Source organism: Tinamus guttatus, unplaced genomic scaffold, assembly GCF_059628265.1.
Source record: "Tinamus guttatus ecotype Peru unplaced genomic scaffold, ASM5962826v1 Tinamus_guttatus_pri_ptg000423l, whole genome shotgun sequence".
Lineage (NCBI taxonomy): Eukaryota > Metazoa > Chordata > Aves > Tinamiformes > Tinamidae > Tinamus > Tinamus guttatus.
Window position 1 is genome coordinate 3,902,284 of NW_028288957.1, and position 19,529 is coordinate 3,921,812.

The window sequence follows — 19,529 nt, forward strand, 5'->3', positions numbered from 1 at the left end:
AAAGACCAAGGAGTAACAGGCAATGAGAAGGGCACAGGGAAGAAAACCCTTTTGGCCAGAAAACGTGGGACTCATACCTGTGAATCGGAAGCTGACTGACTCTGGGAGACCTGCAGGGAAAACGCAAGCAATTTTTGTCAATGAAGTTAGGACCAGAAAGCACACATTGATGAGCAGTTCCTAACTGTAGAGGTACCAATGTGGGTAATGCTAAATGTTGCAGCCGACGCTGTCATATCCTCGTAACTCACTGAATGTGGCTCTTGTGTCCAGCTGCAGTCACCACAAGCAGTGGTGAGCTCTTGCAATACTCCCCCACACACTGTAACCACCTCCCCAAACAGAGAGAGAGGCAAAACAATGTGGGACGAGGGAAGAGGGAAACAGACGGCTTCCTCCTGTTCTCCTCCCCAACAGACTGAACCATCATCAGGAAACAGAGAAAATGTTTTCCTGAGGAATTGTGAATTATACTCCTGGAAATGGTAAAGAGAGCCTTAAGTGGTCTAGTCCTGAAATAGCCAAGACTCTTCTTGACTTTGAATAAGAACACGACAGATTCCCACGTCCTTTGTACCAATCAGACCTCGTGCCTTGGTATGTCTGAACATAACCGTGAAGTCGGTCTCCATTTGAGAAGGACCAGCCCTCCGGCTACCTCCACCGCTCTGAGGGATGCTTGAATGGATGTCTGGCTTCTTACCTGCAAAGGAGAAGGCCATCATCTCTCTCAAGTGCGGGGCCGATGCCGGCAGACGATACACAATCTTGCCGTTGTTGACGTCTGCCTGGCTGAAATACCGGGCTGGGGAGAGGGGCCTGTCTCTGTGCTCCACAATACCTACAAAGAGCTCAATATTAACAGGAGGAATCTGTATGCAAGATTCTGAATATAGGGCATCAGAAACCAAACAGGGGTTCTTCACTTAGTAATTTCTTCAAATACCTCTCACTATAGAGGTGAAAACAGAAAGCCATAGGATGCAACATCCAATATATTCTAGACAATAATAACAGTCTGTGTGCTGCTGGTCACTCCTAAGCAAGCCTAAGAATCCCAGTTAAGAAACAAGTTGCTTGAAAGCTAAATGAAGAAGTCTGAACAGATTAACAGATGCCAACACAGAATCACATTCTGGGAAAAAAAGCTAGAGGCACAGCAATAAATTCAGAAGGTTGCAAGTGTCAGCACTGAAGTGACATTTTGCAGCAATAGCAAGCTGCCTTCTTCTGATTGCTTCACTTGCCTTGGCCGGGAAGCAGCGGAACAGTCACGTTGAACAGGATTTTCTCACTGGGAATCTCCGGGTCTACAAAGGAGAGGTGATGGGGCTCAATCACTGTCACGCGGTCCTCCAGCACCTCAACAAACATATTACACCATGAGCATGAAAGCCAAAGACACAGGAAGGTCCACCCAGAAATGCATTGAGAGAGAAATACTTTTGCTATACTTAAGTACAAGAGAGTCTTTGAATTATTATTGTTTTACACCTAAAATCGACATGGGATGAGAGTGACTGAACTTTTGGCAAGGCTCTCAGACTCCTGCAGGGACTCCGCAGGGATGTCCTTTACTGAGAGCAGAGAGGACAGCGAAGCTTGATAAACAAGTGGAATTTGCTACAGAGCCAGTGCAAGTATTAGGGACCATTTGAACTAACTTTTAGCTCATCTGTAAACCAAATTGAGTTTGTAAGATGAGTACTGTCATACTCAACAGGAGACACTGCTATAGAGGACCACCTCTATTAAGCCTTTCTTCTGGAAGAATAATCTTCAACCTATGAAAAAAGAGACAACCATCTCCTCCTCTCTATTTTGATTAAAAACCCACAGAATGAAGATAGATTACTGGTCAATTTGATGTGCCCTAAATGGATTTGCTTTTAAAAGAAATCCTGAAAATATCTCAGCCATTTCTATAGAAATGCAGATGAACTTGAGCTTTTTCTTGGTTTTAAATCTGTCAAAAAATGTCCTGTTCCTTCCATTCCAGGAGTTATGGTGCTGCACCAACAGACTTAAATGCACAAAGATATTTAACTAGCACACATTTGTGAACCTTAATCCTGCCGAATAACAGGTATGAGAAACCACCAAGTTTAATATTTCAGCTGGGTATGAAAAGCCTCCAGCTCATTCCATAATCACTAACCAAATAGGGAGGAGTACAAGCTAAATTAAGGATACGGGCAATTAATTCATCTGCTTCGGAACATGAGATGATCATCTGCAACAGCTCCAAAACAAATTACAGCTTTCCACCTCCCACATCTTGCACAGCGCAGCGAACACCGAGTGGGCAGGACTGTGATGCCACCCCACCAACCTGCACCCCATTCTGCTGGCCTCATGTGCCAGAGCAGCAACTCTTGGCCTGGACACTGTAGCAAGGCAGAAGGTCCTGACAGAGCAGCTCAGTCCCTCACAGATGCCCCCAATTCCCCAGATGGACTCTGAAAGCAGTGCCAGCTCAACTGCCTCTCTTCGGTTTTCACTCAAATGCGTGAGAAGAGACAACACAGCTTGTGAGTGACTCTTGTAATGCAGTAAACAAGACCCTGTCAATCCTTCTTAGATGAGGAAGTGTCCCATAACTAACCAGAGTCGAAAGCCCCAAGTTTCATTGTGATATTGGAATTGCTATAGACAGCCCTGTCTAAAGAGGGTAAGCACAAAATTAACAGCAGTGTCTTATTCATATAGCCAACCTGGGAACACTATGGAGGACTTGCAGAATTGCCCCTCTCCTTCACGAAGCCCATCTCTGTGTGCATTCAGCTAGAGAGAAGCTCACTCTCCTATCACTAATGCCATCAACATGGGGGAGGCAGGTAGCCTGATGCATTACTGAAGAAGGAAACACTAGAGATGCCCAGTTTAACCATCCAAGTGGCACTGCACTTTCTTTGACCTTTCTCTGCAGGAAATGTGAAGACAAGACTTTAGGTATGGGAAGACCTAATGTCTTGTGCTTGCTCTTCAGCAGGGAAGGCAGCCTGACTCTGCAAGAGCCTCAAGACAGATTAACAGAACTCAATCACACTCATGCAAGGAAGTGCAATTTTATGATGAAAAGATTTAGGGTTATGATTGCTTCCTAGTTGTCTCCAAGGCATATTTGTCTCTCTCAGAGGTAGCACTTGCAGGTTGTGAGCCATCCCCTCAGTAAAACATGTTTTATAGCACTATTGAATTCAGTGCTGTGTAATTGGCTATAAAATCCAGCACTGCATGGCTCAGCCAGACACCTCTCCCATTAATTTTGTCAAGTGACAACAACAAAAAGTCAAAAAGAGAAAGAAACATCACTGGCTATCGCTCCAAGTAGCAGTCTGAGGGTGTTTTATTATTGCCTATGAAAGGTTGCCCCTATTTTAAACCTTGACAAGGCCCTTGTGTCATGGACTTTTCACTAATTTCTCTCCCACAGCTTCCTTCAGCCCTCCCTGGCCCTATGCCCGCCAGGCCTTGCTGGCTGCGAGTCCAACGCCTCTCCTGAGAAGAGGCCCGGCTGCCCAGGGAGGCCGGCCCCGGCTGCGCTCCTGCACGGGCCTCCCAGAGCACTTCTGTCTGTGTGGAGCGCCCAAGGGCACGGGCTGTCTGTTTGACCACGCTGGCGTGTCCTAAATAAATCACTAGGGACAAACGGTGCCAAAGATGGCTGCACGCTACCTCCAAGCTTGCAGATGCAGCTCTCCCAGATCCTACCCAAAGAGCTGCCCTCAGCTGATTTCACATTTCTCAAAAGTGCTGCCCAATGCTTTACTCTCACAGTGTGTCCTGGCTCACTCTCATCCACTGAGTGAGACCTCTGTGCAGTGGGTTACGTTCCTGGCCCTCCTCTGGAAATACCTGGGCTGAGCTGATGCCTAAAACAACTTTTAGCCTAGTTCTCTGAGCAATCCAATAGGGCAACCTGGGTGCAGAGGCCCACAGCTCCTCTCCAGCCTACACACTTGTGTTCCCTCCTGGCAGAACTGAAGAAAAGGGGAGGCTAGGAAAAGGAAGGGGGAGAGTGGGACTTCACGACCACCCCCTACTTGGGGCACTGGGGAGACATGCACCTAAGTAAGAGCTCACAAAATCAACTTTGAATTTGGAGGTCACCTTTTAAATGGAAACTATCAAGGAAAAAAACACAACGGAGACAACACTGTGCTAACAAAATGGTTGTTGCCAAAGTTGATGCTTCAAAGAAAAGTAATCCAGCTCCATGGACGCAGATATAATGGGCTTGTCTGAACGTTTTCCAGAAATGTTATAATCTGTGTTCCTGATGTCACGATGATGGATGGAGACTTTCTGATGTGGGTGGGCTACAATTCTGATAAATACAGTTTGCAGTGGAATTACTGACAAGATCTATTCATTACAGTTTCTCTATAACCCATCATTTTTCACTCTTGCCCTTCGCAATAACTTCTCAAAGTGTGTTTCAAAATGCTAAGAATTCCATGAAAAGATGTTATTTTTTTTTCTCTCTCTCTCTCCTTCTCCCTTACAATTTACACGTTCATCACTTCTACTAATACTGAGTCCTCAACTTTTCTATTTTGTGGGGGGGTTTCTTTTTTTTTTCCCCTTTTTTTTTTTCCTTTAAAAAAAGCCTCTTCTAACCTGTATAGGCTTTTTTTCCTTCTTTCATTTAGATTTGTTTTCTACTCCAGTTACCCACCTAATAGTGGGTATTCTTTGGATTTCATTCCATCTCTGAGTGAGGCATAACAACATGGACAATAGGGCGTAAAGCAGTGGATATTTAGCAGTTATTTCTGCTCTGCGGGAGGCTCTGCTCGTTGTGCGCTAACGTGACAGCGGGAACACAGCAAAGGGCAGCGAGTCGCTTCAGTTCACACTTACAGCCATGTGCAAAGAGGAGCCGAGTGAAAGCCGAGGTGCCCGGGGGCTCCGCGGGAGGACGGCGACGTTGAACACGTGGCTTTCTGCGCCGCCAGGCGGACCTGTGGAGCTGGACACCTGGGAAAGAAAGACCACACCAGTGGGCACCTGACCAAGGATGCTACTGCATTTCTAGAGCACTTTCACACTCCCCCTCTCCTCTGTTCCTAGGTAGGCACCTCCTCAGCATAGGAACAGAAATGATAATGGGGTTTAAACCTTCCTTCCACTCTCAAAATGACCACCAGTTGGTCTACAAATCTGAAACTCACTGGTCAAGGGCAGCACCAACCCCTGGCAGTGACTCCCTGTGATGCCCACAAAGACCCATCTTCCAAGAGAGGCTGCGCTTGGGTTTGACACAAGAGACCCATGCAGGCTGTAGGCACCACTTTAACACCAAAATCAATCCAGCTATAGCTAGTTCCTCATAGCACGCTCACATAATGACATGGAAAGTAAATAAAAGCAATCCTGCAAACCAAGCAAATAAAAGCAACCCCAAAAACCAAGCAAATGCGAAAGCAAAAAGCAACCCTAAAACCAAGCAAATAAAAGCAACCCCAAAGCAAGGAAAGCAACCCTGAGAGAAGTCCAACGAACTGGAGCCCCTCTGTGCTAGACTCAGTTACAGATGGATCTTTGGTAAGTATGTACATCCACCATTGACTACAACAGAACTTAAGACCTTCATGAGCAAGAATGGCTTGCAGAGATTTTAAGAAACTGCATAAAATTGCTCTGCTTAATTGAATAAAAATATTTTAGGCAATTGCTGGACCTGTTTTGAGTTGCTGTCAGAATGGTAATCAGACCATTGGTCTGATGGTAATCAGACTTTGGTAATTGCCAAAGTACTGATAAAAATGTGTCAGCCTTTCCTGAGATGCCCTAATGCACTATGCAAGACTCAGAGTGTTACGGTCTCCTGATGTGACCTGTGTAATCATGGTCTCTCACTAGGGCTCTCCATATAGTTATTGCTACTGCACCAAGACACTAAAAACAAACATTCAAGTCATACAAAATGCATTCTCTATAATAGTAACACAGCAATTAAATTAAAAATTAGCTTGTTCAACATCTGACACTCACAACTTCCTCATTATCACTTATGTTAATTACTTTAGAAATTACCTTAATTGCCTCTCTGCTGCTACAGGAATAGCTTCTGAGCTGTAAACCAAACTGTAACAAATACTGCAAGCGAGCGTTCATGTTGGCTGAGCGTTATGGGAGGCTGTTAAACCTTCCAAGCAAACAGCAAGGACCTGCCTGAGAAATTTTATGGTCATTAAGCCTGTGGGGAGGTGGGATTTATTTTGGTATTACATCTGCTGGAGAGTATTTGTACCATTATCTCTGTTCGCAAGGAGGAGAGCAGCCTGGAACAAAAATTAAGGTATTAGGTGAGGGACTCCAGAAGTACGAAAGCTGCTTGTTTTTGTGGCTTACAATACCCATATAATTAAGAAAAAAAAAAACCTCAGAACACTTTGCACTTGGAGCACACACTAAGGTTTTAGGAGAGGATGATGTATTTTCCATGCAGAACCAACACGTCAAATTTCTGTCCAGAGTACGAAGGCAACAGAGTATTTATGGCAACAAAATATGCCCACAGGTACCTGGAACTGGAAGGAGTCGCTCTCCACGTGGGACCCAGAGTGCCTGTACCACACAGTGCCTTCATTGATGTCCTGCTGGGTAAAAGATGTTGTAGGAGAAACTGCTCTTCCATCGGGCAAAAGCTGCCACGCGCCTGCTGGGCTGTCTGCAGGCATTGGGACCAGCAGCACTACTTCACCTGGGAGAAGCAGAGATGAAGAACCAGGGTGAGCAAACGAGGCGCAGCAGGATGCCTTTTCACCAACTACTGAACATCTGAAGACAAGCGTCCTCAGTTGCTCTTAGCCTTGTGTACAGCACGACTAGAGGTAGTAACAGTTAGAGCTCCTAAGAGTCACACAGGACCTTGCAATATCCCAGTGAAGCTGGGAAACACTATTCTCTGTTTGGGCCAAGGGCAGAGCTAGTAGCCTGGGTGCGGAGCCAGAAGAAAAGCCCAGAGAACTGCTCGGAGGAGTGCCAAGAACAGAACTGGGAGCTTCAGACTCTCAAAACACAGTTGTACCCACTGACCAGCACACGTCAACCCTGAGATATACCCATGCACTAAACGGCACAGAAAAAGAAAAGCAAAGGACACTTCTTGCTTGCACAAGCCCTTCTGAGAAGGCAAGAGAGAAGACAGACAGAAACAGTGACAAATCCCTGCAGCAGACTATCCTCCTTTTCTGCAAGGGCACAGTTTAAGTATCAGGACACAACAGGCTCATTTTTTTTGAGGACAGTTTTTCCCAGCTCTCTAGGTGCTTTTTATCCCCACAAGTTTTCTCATCCAATTTCTCTAAACAGAAACCTTTCATTGAAGAAGAGCTCTTGAATAGATATCGTATAGGCTGTTGAAAAAGTCTGTGTGCCCTGGTTTATAGCTCCTGCCCAGAAGAATATATAGCTTTTATACCTGTAACATTCAGCTTATTTCTGATTTTCTATGAGGAATTCATGCTCAGCTAGACTGAGCTGTCATGGCCTTCGTTGGCCTTATGCTGGAGAACAGCTGGGTTCAACACTCAAAAAGTCAAGAGCTACCCACCATGGGAAGGAAATCAAAATCCAGGTCAGCAATTTCATTAAGTCAAACACAATGCAAATATTTTCCCAAACCACACACATGAACAAAATTAACTTGACGGAACTATGCTATCAAAACATATGACATACTTCTGTATTTTACAATATTATTTGCTTGCTTGGGAGTTAACATATATTCTGTGAAAAGAATAGAAATCTCCATCTTTACTCTTCTTGGTTATATATAATTTAACCACTATCTAAATAACTTGAGTTAGTTGCGCATATCCAGCCTCTAGCAGACTTTGAAAGTATCCCTCATGGCTACCAATTCAGAAGCACATATATTATAAATCACTTCCACTCTCCTTACAGCATTAATCATTCTATTATGCAAAATACCCATCATAAGCTCTCTCAGCTCATTTCCCAAAACTACACTTGAACAGTGAGAGTAATAAAAAAAGTAATTCAGCAAGCTGAAATACATATTTCCTCTTGATCATCCAACCCTGGGCTAATATTCCCTTATCAGTGAAACCCACCACCCTAATTATATTCCCAATCTGATGCTTCTGCTCAAGAGAGTTCACCACCTTAATCTTTGAGCATTTTCTAGAAATGTTCTCAGGTACCCAAAGGGATGGGGACCTGCAAGTTGTTTACCCCTCCCAAAGTAAGAGCACAAGCAGTTAGAACATACAGGAGCTTTAAGGAAGATGCATGTCCATGTGCCTTGTTATAAATGAATATTTAACTCAATCATAACAACTCTGTGATGCTTAATTTTATCATGACCATTTCATCTACAGCAAACAAACAAAAAAACACAGTATAGCACCTATTGATGCATTACACACATGAACATAAGTGTACACACAGGCAGTTTATGCCTGCAATACATGGAGATTATGCAGCTGCCATTTCCAGAGCTGTCTAGAGGACTTGGGCACCGTTGCCCCATTCTTTTTAAAGAGACTGGGCACTTGTACCATTTTTAATCGGCTTTAGAGACTTCATCCTCCAAGAACACATGCCATGTGGAAGAGCTCAGGGTATAACAACAGCTACTCATATATAAACTTGTAATAATCCTGGGGCATCCTACATGCCGAGAGGAGAGCCAGAGAGGACAGTGATCCTATCTCTAGCAACAAGACAAGAGCCTCACCAAAGAGAGGTCATGAGGAAGAGTCACTGCTCCCTGGTACCTGCAGCACAAAGGCAAATCAACCCTGCAGAAGAGAAAAATCTGGGAAGATGGAGGTCTTCCCTGCTCCTCTCTGAGCCATCAGAGCCCTTTGATTTGGCTGCAAGGTCTTGAAATAAAGGACAAGAAGCATTCACAGTCTACGCACTTTTGTTCCAGAAATGTAGTAGCTGGTTCTGAAATGGGTTTATTTCTTATCTAAAATCCAATGATTCTACAGGTACAAATATCTTTTCCATGAGTCACATAATAAGATAGGCAGATAAACCTTCCTTCATTAAGGATCCATTTTCTACATTTCTCTGTCTTGATCTTTTCCGCTCTGCGAAATAGTATTTTACATGAAACTCTGAAGATTATTGATTCTTGTTGCTTTTTTCTCACCTGGAGCTATAAACCTGTTCGTGTTACTGCAATTAATTGCAGAAGAGATAATTATGACGATACAAGCATAAAATTTTAGGTTTTGCTTAGAGTAAGGCGGCAGGAGACACACTCCTCAGAGGAAAATTCTTGTTTTCACTTAAATGCTTATTAAAAATGAGAAGATCGTCCTTCATCTGCGGAGAACTAAAGGGGGAATACGAATTAATTACTTGTAAATTGCAAGAATAACGTAATCTGTGTTTCCATCAAATACTGGCAGCTGTTATGGAAACAAGCCTATCCTTACAGCAAAAGTTAAAAGCACACAGCTGGTGTTGTTAAAGTTACTCAATAACTTTATTGGTATCAGCAAATTAGTAGCAGTGATACCGTTTCATGCAATTTCCAACCATGTTATTTATAGACATGATCCTAGTGAAGAAAATGATAATTCTGATGAGGAAAATATAATTTTTCTGTTCTGCTCAGGGCTCCTTTCCGCCCCTCACATAAAACACCTCCTCTTTTCCACCCAGCTCTCTGAATTTCTATCTCGCTCACAAATGCCATTCCCTCCCACCCTTCTTGGCCTGGATCCAGAGGATATTCTGAAAGCTGCAGTTCTACAGGACGGGAAAAGCAGTTGCCAACTTGTGAACGCAGTTACCCTGAAATATGAGATTGGGGCCTCTCAGCAGGAGTTTGGAGATGACAATTATAGATGAATGCAAATCTCACCCAATTCTTTTTGAATCAATAACATCTTCCATTATAAAAATCAAATGTGAAGGAGTTTGGAAAGTTCTTCAATTGCTTAAGGCAAATTTGCTCAGTAGTTTCCAGAGAAAGACGTTACTCTGTGCTGTTCTGAAACCAAATATTTATTCACTTATTCAGTATAGTATCCTATGGAAAAAATGCTGCTGCTTGCAAATAAAACAGCGGGAGGATCACAAGAGGATACAAGAGGATCACAGTCCAGTATGTCTGGACATCTTCTTGCCCAGAAGAAGAATCCACCTTACTTAGTGGTGGGAGACTCGGGGATGTGTGGGAGAGAAAGCAACAAACTACAGCTCTTTTTTGACAGTAAAACTCTAGAGGAAGTTACCGTGTCTCGGCTGGTCGCTGCCGATGCTGTAGATGATCTCAGAGTCGCGGGCGCCGGGAATCTCGGCCTGCAGAATCCTCTTGGAGATCTGGAGCATGCCGCCCCGGGGCACCCACACCAGCGAGTTGGTCACCAGCCGAGGGCGTCCGGCACTCTGCGTGTGGGGGGAATGGCAGGAAAGGGCTTAGCTCAACGTCGGCTCTGCCGTGCCGCTGGAAACGTGGTGAAGGGAAAAGGATGAGGCGGAGGACTTGGGAATTCCTTATGCATTCGGCCCTGGCAGTCTGTTCCAAGAAGAGCACCTTAATCTTTAACCTCTATCCCCAGGAATTAACTCTCCCTCTGTAGAATTGACCTTGTCCACCAAGCCTTTGAATTCTCTTATCCTTCCATTTTATTTCTAAAAATACACACCTTTCAAGCTTACTTGTAAAGCAACAGGCTTCGCACCTATTCAAAAGAACAGACAAATGACACCTCTGGTATCTTCACTCACACCTCACTTGTCAGAATCCTAACTGCTCCATAAAAGAGATCACCTTCCTCCTCATCTACTACCCCAGCAGTGATATGTCACCCCAGGAACTGATGAGCAACTCATTACTTTTCTTCCAAACCTGTAAAAGAGACACTGAGAGCACTTCAGAGAAAGGAACACATTAAAGGACGAGTTCCCCTCTCCACTTTGAGACTTTGGCTAGCCAGTTTTCATCCGTTTCATACAATCTGCACCGATTCGGAACAGTGCTAACCTTTAAATGCCAGCCAGGCTTAGGTTGGGCCAAGTCAACAGTTTATCAGCACAAGGCTTGCTTTTAAAAAACAAAGGGTTATAAAGAAGGAAACCAGACCTAGCTGCATCCAAAAGAGCCCTGTCAATACATGGAATAACTGTCCTCTGACCTTTTTGATTAGATCACAGCAACACACAGATGGGTCCTTAAGAGAAGCATGGAATTCTACAACAAGAGACGAGTGACCTGGAAAGGTCAGAGTGGTCCCTGGATTTACTGGGTGAGGAAGGAAGGAAGGGACTCACCATACTTCAGAATGACAGGCAAAGTCACACTGTTTCCAAATAAACTATTTCTAAATAAATTTTAATTAAACACAAGGCCGCAGTTTTTCTATAAACACGGCTCCCCTCTGCTTTTCAGTAACGAAATGATTAAATGTTTCTTCACTGGCCACATTAAACAAGTCTGGCATTTTCTAATAGTGCTTCCACCCGTGCTGATGCTGTGCTCGCACTGATTAATACAAAGGCACTCGTGAGACAGCTCTTTTTGCTTGGTGATCCTTTTGCACACACAGGTTCTTGCCTGATCTAAACACTCACCCAGCGTTCAGCATTAAATTCTTACACTGGAGCCTGAGTGCACAGTCGGCAGACGTGAAGGATTTAATTACTCAGGAAAGGTGTTTTTGGAGTGCCCGGAGGCTACTGCACCCCTCTGCTCAGCGCTTCAGCTACCTGCTCCCACACGGGGCAAGACTCGCTGCCTCGTGCTATCCCAGAAACCTTCCAAAGGAGCGTCCCGGAGCAGCCCTCCTCCTGCGCTCAGCTCCTCACACTGCTGATGATGCTGCCATTAGCAAGGGACACACAGCATGGGAGTAGGCCTGACCTCCCCTCGATTGTACTGGCACCCAGGACCATGTTTTCCAGGACATGGGCTCGCTCTTCCTCGCTGGAGCACCACTGGTGGGAAAGCAGTTTTCCATCAAATAAGCAGCAGCGGCAGGTCGCAGATTAACTTCACAGAAACTGTAATTGCAGAGAACATCAACAGAAGTATATGGCAGTGCAAAACACTATTAAGGGCTCCCAAAATAGAGGCCAGCTGTTCAGCTGCAGTGTATCAAATGAAGCATTTGGACAGGGGCAAATGCGGAAAATCATGTTGTCAGCAGCCCAAGGGACCTAAAAAAAACACCTTGCAGAAAGCAAGGCACATCCATCACAAGTAAACAAATCCCTCTCATCCATACCACTTGAAAGGTTATGTTCTCCCTTCTTTTATGGTTTTGTACTCACACTGCATCGCTTCTATGGACTAATGCCTTAAAATGATATTCTCTCAGCCCAGTAAGAAAGGAATCCTAGAAATGTCTTTTCACACTGGTCCGTACTATGTAAAACCATTCGGATGTAAAAGTTCCATGTACTTAACCTGGGTTTAGAAAGCAAACCCCAAACCTCCACACCTCTAGGTCTTCAGCTGAAAAAATCATGCCTTTGCAAGTGTGCTTCACCAGCACCTTTTCAGAAACAAGCCCTGCAGGCCCTTCACCTGCCACGGCGAGAGCACAAAGCGGGCAACAGGGATGAGGCGGGAGCTGGGGGGCTGCCAGCTCTGCGCTGGCCTCTGTCACCGCCCGCATTCTTCTCCAGAGCTGAGTGCTGCACTCAGACACTTGGGAGGATAATGGGAGACAAGAGAGTACCAAATTGGCTACTGTAAGAGACTGTACTCAGCAATTCACCCTCACTGGCATTTACAATAAGCTGCTGCCTAATCAATAGTGGAAAGAAAAGAAAGAAAGAAAACCCCCACAAGTGCTACAGCCAAGTGGTTTCCAAGCACTTCACAGTGCTGATCTCATTCAGGCTCCATGAAAGCGCTGCGTGTGGGTAAGGAAACTGCAGGCAGGGCGGCCTATTCCAGAAGTCTGAGTAATTCCGAGCCAGCCTTCTAAGCAAGCCCTTCTGATTCCAGACCGAGGGGTGAGTCATGCCACTAATTACCATTAATTACTACCCTTGTTTCAAGCGCCCCACAGGGTCCAAACGAAATGGCCCCTCTGTGTGCTAGCTACATACAGAGGCACAGTGCTTGTGAGCCCTCCTTAAAATTCCCAGGCCCAAGGAGCTAGGACAGGCCTCCAGTATAGCAGAAAAGAAGACAGAAGATAGGTAGCACCACCTCCTCCTGTCCCAGTAATGGACAATTTCTGTGGTAGCTGTATTTTTTTTTCTTATACTTCCTTCACGTTCACCAAGAGATAAGCAAATTCTCAGATTTTCTGCCAATTTTATTACAATACCAAACCAACCTGTCTGACCTTCATGTGAACCCATCTCCCCTCACACAGCAGCTCTGACTCCAGCCTCCTCATCTGGGGAGTTACATCCTCACACAGAGGAACTTCTTTTTTTCCACAGGGGTTTCCTTGCCTTGCCTTTCTCCTGACCTCATTTCACTGAGCAGTCTGACTGCCATCCGTGAAGTCAGTGCCAATGCTCATTTCAAATCCAGACTGAAATGGACCCATTTCACAAACATATCCACCTGCTTGAGCAGTTCAAATACTGTTGCTTATCTAAAATCTGCTCTAGAACCTCAGTGCTGTAAATTACCAACCGAATTCCCTGTTTGCATTCAGATGCAAGAACTTTAGTGAGCATCTGCCTCCCATATCATATTCGCACCAACCCAGTGGTGAGTTTTATTACCTCTCCAGCCTTCTCTGTCCCCAGGCTACTCTTTTTCAAATTCCTTGCCCTTTCCAGGCAACCAAACTCTCATCTGTACCTCCCAGAGAACCGTGCATCAAGTAACTGCATCCCTTGAATTTTGAAGCCTGCACAATCCAAGCTGAACCGTTCCTGTTGCAACCCAGAAACTCAGGTGACCTGCAAACCTCCACCAATCCACCACTTTCCACTCTCTCTGGCCAGGGCCTGTCGCTAAGGCAGGATGTGCAACATCTCGGGGATACAGTGGGTCTTCTCTAAACCCTTCATTTGCCTGAGAGAATTTAGGTCATAGCACATACCTTGGGAGTGATCTTAATGTGGAACAGGATGTTCTGGAAGTGGTACCCGTCGTTCACCTGCAGAAGCACCGTGTCATCCCGACTGTCCGAGCCATCGTGAGCGTAACGCAGGAGTCCCCGGGCCAGGTCATCGAGGTGGAACATGTGGACTGCAGCAGCCGAGTCCCCGGAGAGTTTCACCAGCTGCCCGTGACGCGGGGGCTCTAAAACCATTAGCACGACATCTTGAGGGTTGTCACCGTCCCTCATACCCAGCAACACGTCTGTTAGAGTTCCAGTCTCCCCTCGGCTGACAAGGAGGGCCTCATTTCTGAGCACATATGGGGCCTGAAACACAAAAGCAGCTCTTAGCTGTTTCCTAAGCCATAGCAATTTGATCAAAATAGTCTGGAAAGAAAGATGTGGGGTTAAAGAAAGTAGTTCTTCTCTGCAAGCCTCCAACTTCTAGGCATCAGGGAATCACTCTCCACACTTCCTCCCACAGGGTCAGATCTAAGAATATCTAGCAATTTAGACTGACTTAACTGTATCAGAAGAGGTTCTCATGCCACAGAAAGCTTATAGCAAGCAAAAATAAAAAGAGGACATTTATAAAGAAAGCAATTTATTTTTCAGTCAGATTCTGTATTTCCTTTGCTGTCTGCATGGTTAATAGACAAGGGACACAGTTTTGCTCTATTACTTTCCATGGAAATTCAAATGAAGATGTGGATCTCTACTATCTTGGAGGGACTACACTTTATATACATGGCAGCAGGCCCAACTGGAATGCAGACACTTAAGATGCTGAAGACTTTCTCGTGTGAATAACAAGTTCAGGGTTGGAGAGGACAGATATACCATATTTCCTACATATATTATCCACTTGGATCTCTTGCAAAACATGCATGCTTGAAAATAAGACACAAAATAACCTGCACATGCAGAAGAGCATCTGCTTAAAATCACCTGTAGAGCAGGGAAAACAAACTAATGAATGCCAGACTAGGGAGAGTGACTTACACAGCTACGAGCCAAAGTGAGAGGAAGAAGCTTGAATAATGCTTCTAAGTAAAAATGAGTCAATCACTTAGCACCAAAGGATATGTTTTTGTTTGTCTGGAACTGATAAAGTCCACCTCAAAGAGAGCAAAGCAAAATGCCTGCTCTGATGACTGGCTGTCAGCATCATTGCTTATGTATTTTCAAAGAGTCCACAGAGCCCTACTCATCCAAGAGAGAAAATCAGCTGCAGACATATCTTTCAAGGTTCAGACCAGTTTCTTAGTACTTAATTGTCAAGAAAGCTGTGAAGATGTTTAAATCTATAGTTTCTATTGATCTCAATGAACACCATTTACCATCAGGAATATCTTGCCTTGGGAGTGGGGCTGATCCTGCAGAGATAAAGTCAAATCCCTGGGAACATTTATCAGAGAGCTAACTGCTGCCACCTCACCTGTGTACTACTGATCAGGGTTATTAGGGATTGACAGGCAAAATTCCTGTTATTAAACTTCACTTATGTATTCTGGGGCAGTAACTGCAGCTCTTCCTTAAGTGCAGTCCTGCTGGGGTAAACAAGAGATTACACTGAGCAAAGATTTCAGCACTAACCAGAATCAATGTACACACAACAGCACCAAAGTCTTGAGATTGTCTTGCACTAAAGGTCAAACTGGAACTCTTTTAGTTTCTAAGGTTATGAAAGTACTAATACAAAATATAACTGTAAAAACAATAAAATGCAATTAAAAATAAGCTACCACCTCTTTAGGTCCCCAGTATGGAAAGATGCATTGCAAAGTCTCGAGACTAGTTGAGAACCACAGAGATTTTGCAACTCAAGGAGTTGTTGCCGCTAAGAAACACTAAATGCATTAAACTGGATCCTTCCACCATGGCATGCAGGGAGCAAGTCAGCTCCATAGACACTTGCAGGGACATAATATGGCTTGACTACAACTGGAAACCTGGTTGTCATCCTTCTTTTCTTTAGCACTGACTCCCTATTACTGACAGGCCTGATGCAGCATTCAGCCTTACAGTGAAGTAATTTAAGAAATTAACTTATTTAATCACTCCAGTGGTAGGTGGCTTTGTGTCTGGAAGTGCAGGTACCACCATGCGCTTCATGCTGAGTACAGCAGGAACATCGCCAGCAGCTCAGATCAATGATGAACCTCCAAGGGGGTGGGATGAAAAGCCTTTCTGAGCCCATGCAGCTCGGCTGGTTTTGAACAACTCACCTTTTCTATAACGTGCTGCCTCTCCCCGGCACACAAGTCTCATGCACCTCTTCTTGATTTGTCTTTCAGAGACCCCTCTTGGAAAAGGAGTCCAGTACATACTGCCTCTATCCACTACACAATCGTGTGCCACAGATTTTAAATAACAAGACAGGGACACTTGACAGTGCCACCAACTTGATTACAGCGTTGAATAGTTTGAGACACACACACACATGGAAAAAGTGCCTTTCAAAGCACCCGTGTTCATTTAATTTCTGTCTGCCCTGGAACAGGGCATTTAAGTAAATGCTCTCAACTGTCAAAGTGTCCCTACCATAGGGATCAATCATCATTCAATTGGCCTGTAGTAAGAGAACTGAGCCACTAGACCATCCACTGATCCAAAGAATAATTTAAACAGCAGGGACTCTTTAGCCTGCACCGATAATTGCTCTATGATTGCACATCACGATCCCCACACCAGTAAAATTACATGGGCCAGCTTCTTCATTCACTTACCCCAGTCCCGTTCTTTCAAATTGCTCTTGACTGCCTTGCAAATAGGTGGCAGTTGAGTCTAATGTGACCTGAACACCAGCTATTGCTCTAACCAGCTCCTTTGCTATCACTGCGAGGAAGCAGGGGTCCAAAAGGTATAAAAATTGAGGTTGTTTGCAAGATTTGTTTTATTACCTGTGTTGAAAGCGCTTGAATGTTGACCACCTCAGGATGGGAGAAGAACTGTTGATCGCTGACCTTCAGGGAAAACTGCCCTTTCCTAAACAAGTCCCCAGAAACGCCAAAACACAGGATAATATAAATGAATTAAGTGCTCTCACAGAATACAATAACAATAAACTATTATACATTCAGTAAAAATGACTCACATAGTGACAGATGCTTTAGATTAAGTTTTTGCACTTACGCCTTTACAGGATCTTTTCTGAAGATTCACAACATACAATAAAATACTGTCATCTTTTCTCAAGGATGTAATAACACACCCTCATTTCCATCTATGTGTTACCCACATAGATAATTTGTCCAAGATTAAGCGCTGATTCTAAATGTCAACTAGTCTCTGCTAAAGAAAAATGCCATTTATCTGGTTTCAACACAGCAGTCCCCAGTCTTTAGCAACTTTGCTTCCTACTTATTTTTTCAAAATGCCGCCCTTGAACAAAACACCTTGAACACAAAAAAACCTGTTTTTCTCAAGACAAGATCCCAATACTTATTGCAGTGCTCAGACAGAAGAGAAACAAGCTGTCCTGAATCTGGTGAGCATTAGCTAATCCGTGCCATCAGAAGGACACTCTGAAAGTCTTACTGAAAATAATGAGTCAAAGGAACTTCAGGCAAGCAGAAATCTAGAAAACTATGTGGATTTCAGTCTAGTCTCAGGGTTCTACGGTGCTGTAAAGCGAGTGTAGAATTTGGCAGTATGACTGGCTCCTTGCCTGGCAGCCAGGAGGAATTTGCTTCCTTGCAATACACGCACAGTGCAAGCACTGCCAGGTGCTAAGCACCTCTAATGGTCCCAAGAAACGAACGGAGCACATGCTGCAGGCAAAGCAGCAGTTTATGCTGTCATGCACAGTAGGGACATTTGTTTTCATGACAGTATCAAGAAATTGTCATAAAAGCCAGCAAAATGCCAGTATTTATCATCCAAAAAGAGTATTCTAAAGACAAGACAGACCCTGCATCCCCAAAGCACAACAGACTGGCAGCTGCATCACAGTGAAAACTTACATCATATATAGAAAAGTTTTGCACCATGCTTTATATTATGGCACAGTATCTCCAAAATACAGCAGTACTATTTTTAGCAGCTGTGAGATACGCATTTCACCATAAGAACATTTCCACAGGACAAGGGAATGCCTGGTCTCAAGATATGTCTATTTTCTAAAGGGAAGGGTTCAGAAAGACTTTCCCTAGTCACCTGGATTTCTCTTTGCTGTGCACAAAGCGGACTCTCTTCTCCTTCACATCCTTGTAGCTGAAGTGGTCGCCTTTCCCCAGCTGCACCTCTTTCCCATTCGCCACCATCACCAGTTTGCCGTTGGAGGGAGCACTGTCCATGTGGAACAAGAGCTGTCCTGGGTCACCACCTGTGTCATGCACCTCCAGTAAGGAGAGGTCTAGGGGCTTTACTCCACCAATCCCTACTGTGAGGGTATCGGTCACTCGGAAACTCAAATGCTTGCCATCTAAAAAGAGAGAGAAGGGAGAGATATTACCGAAAACGTGTCTCTCATTTCACAGTCATGGGCAGTATTAGCATCTTGTCTGTCTTTAAGATGCCCATGTCTGTCCATACCATCTGTTAGATGATGGAATGACACATTCTTTTCAAGCCTTGCTCATCACTGAGCTGAGTGGACAATCACCACCTCAAAAAGGCAGACAAACCCAAATAATCCCCACTATGATTTTGAGGGACTTGGGCAACATACTTTCCATCTTCAGTTCCCACCACCAAAACTAAAAACCAGCATACACTGACAAACTCTGCAAATGAACTAATAAATGTCCATGTACTGATAGGAACACGTAAAAGATACTACAGTTGATTCAAAAATGCATTTCCCCCATGACATTTTTATTGTTGTTTTATACCGATGATAAGGGAAAATACAATGCTGTGACTGAAAAATCCCATGCAAAACGGGTAATTTCCATTAGAAATCCATGTTCATGAACATTTTATACAGTAAAAGAGTTGTAGTGAAAGAGCTGCCCGCTCTCTGTGGCCAACAAAACACTGTGCAAAACAGTTCCAAAAATATCTCTGAACAAACATTTATCTTTGATCCTAAAGTGTGCTGGAAGTCTGCCAGCTCAGCTGCCTTACCACAAGTGACACTCACCTTCACACTCTCTGGTCCACACATTTTCATAGAAACCCTGGCCACAGGCAGAAACACAAATTTTGTTCTTCAGAAAGGTGCTGCTGTCACAGAGGTGACACAGGCTGTCATTGACACACTCCAAGCATCCATGAGGACAAGCTGAATCAGATGAAAAGCAGAACCCCATTAACACAGCACCAGAATTGCTTCCTGTTTGCCCATACTTTTCTGAGAGAGATAGCAGTGCACCAAAATAGACCACAACCCCCATCCCTCTCGGCCACCTCGCTCCTGTTTTGCTTACCTGTGCATTTTCGCTGGGCATCCTCTGCATAATATCGCTTCCCACAGTCGAGAACACAACGAGTGTCCAGGAGGAAAAAGGGGGCTTCGCAAAGGCTGCACTCGCCCGGTTGCTGACACTGAAGGCAGCGCTCATCACACCCTAGAAG

At 44.5% G+C, this 19,529-nt stretch overlaps 1 protein-coding gene across 1 annotated transcript in view; it reads right to left on the reverse strand.

Annotated features, from left to right (window-relative positions):
- The window catches only part of LOC104571280 (extracellular matrix organizing protein FRAS1-like), a 138,016-nt gene that overhangs the window by 32,149 nt on the left and 86,338 nt on the right, over positions 1–19,529 (reverse strand). Inside the window, exons 24-34 of the mRNA XM_088531641.1 lie at positions 19,382–19,522; positions 19,090–19,236; positions 18,168–18,435; positions 16,913–16,997; positions 14,010–14,336; positions 10,230–10,383; positions 6,534–6,712; positions 4,867–4,983; positions 1,248–1,362; positions 704–841; positions 78–110 (exon numbers count right to left, since the gene is read on the reverse strand). Of these exons, the coding sequence (XP_088387767.1) occupies positions 78–110; positions 704–841; positions 1,248–1,362; positions 4,867–4,983; positions 6,534–6,712; positions 10,230–10,383; positions 14,010–14,336; positions 16,913–16,997; positions 18,168–18,435; positions 19,090–19,236; positions 19,382–19,522 (1,704 nt within the window). The remainder of the gene's footprint in view (positions 1–77; positions 111–703; positions 842–1,247; positions 1,363–4,866; positions 4,984–6,533; positions 6,713–10,229; positions 10,384–14,009; positions 14,337–16,912; positions 16,998–18,167; positions 18,436–19,089; positions 19,237–19,381; positions 19,523–19,529) is intronic.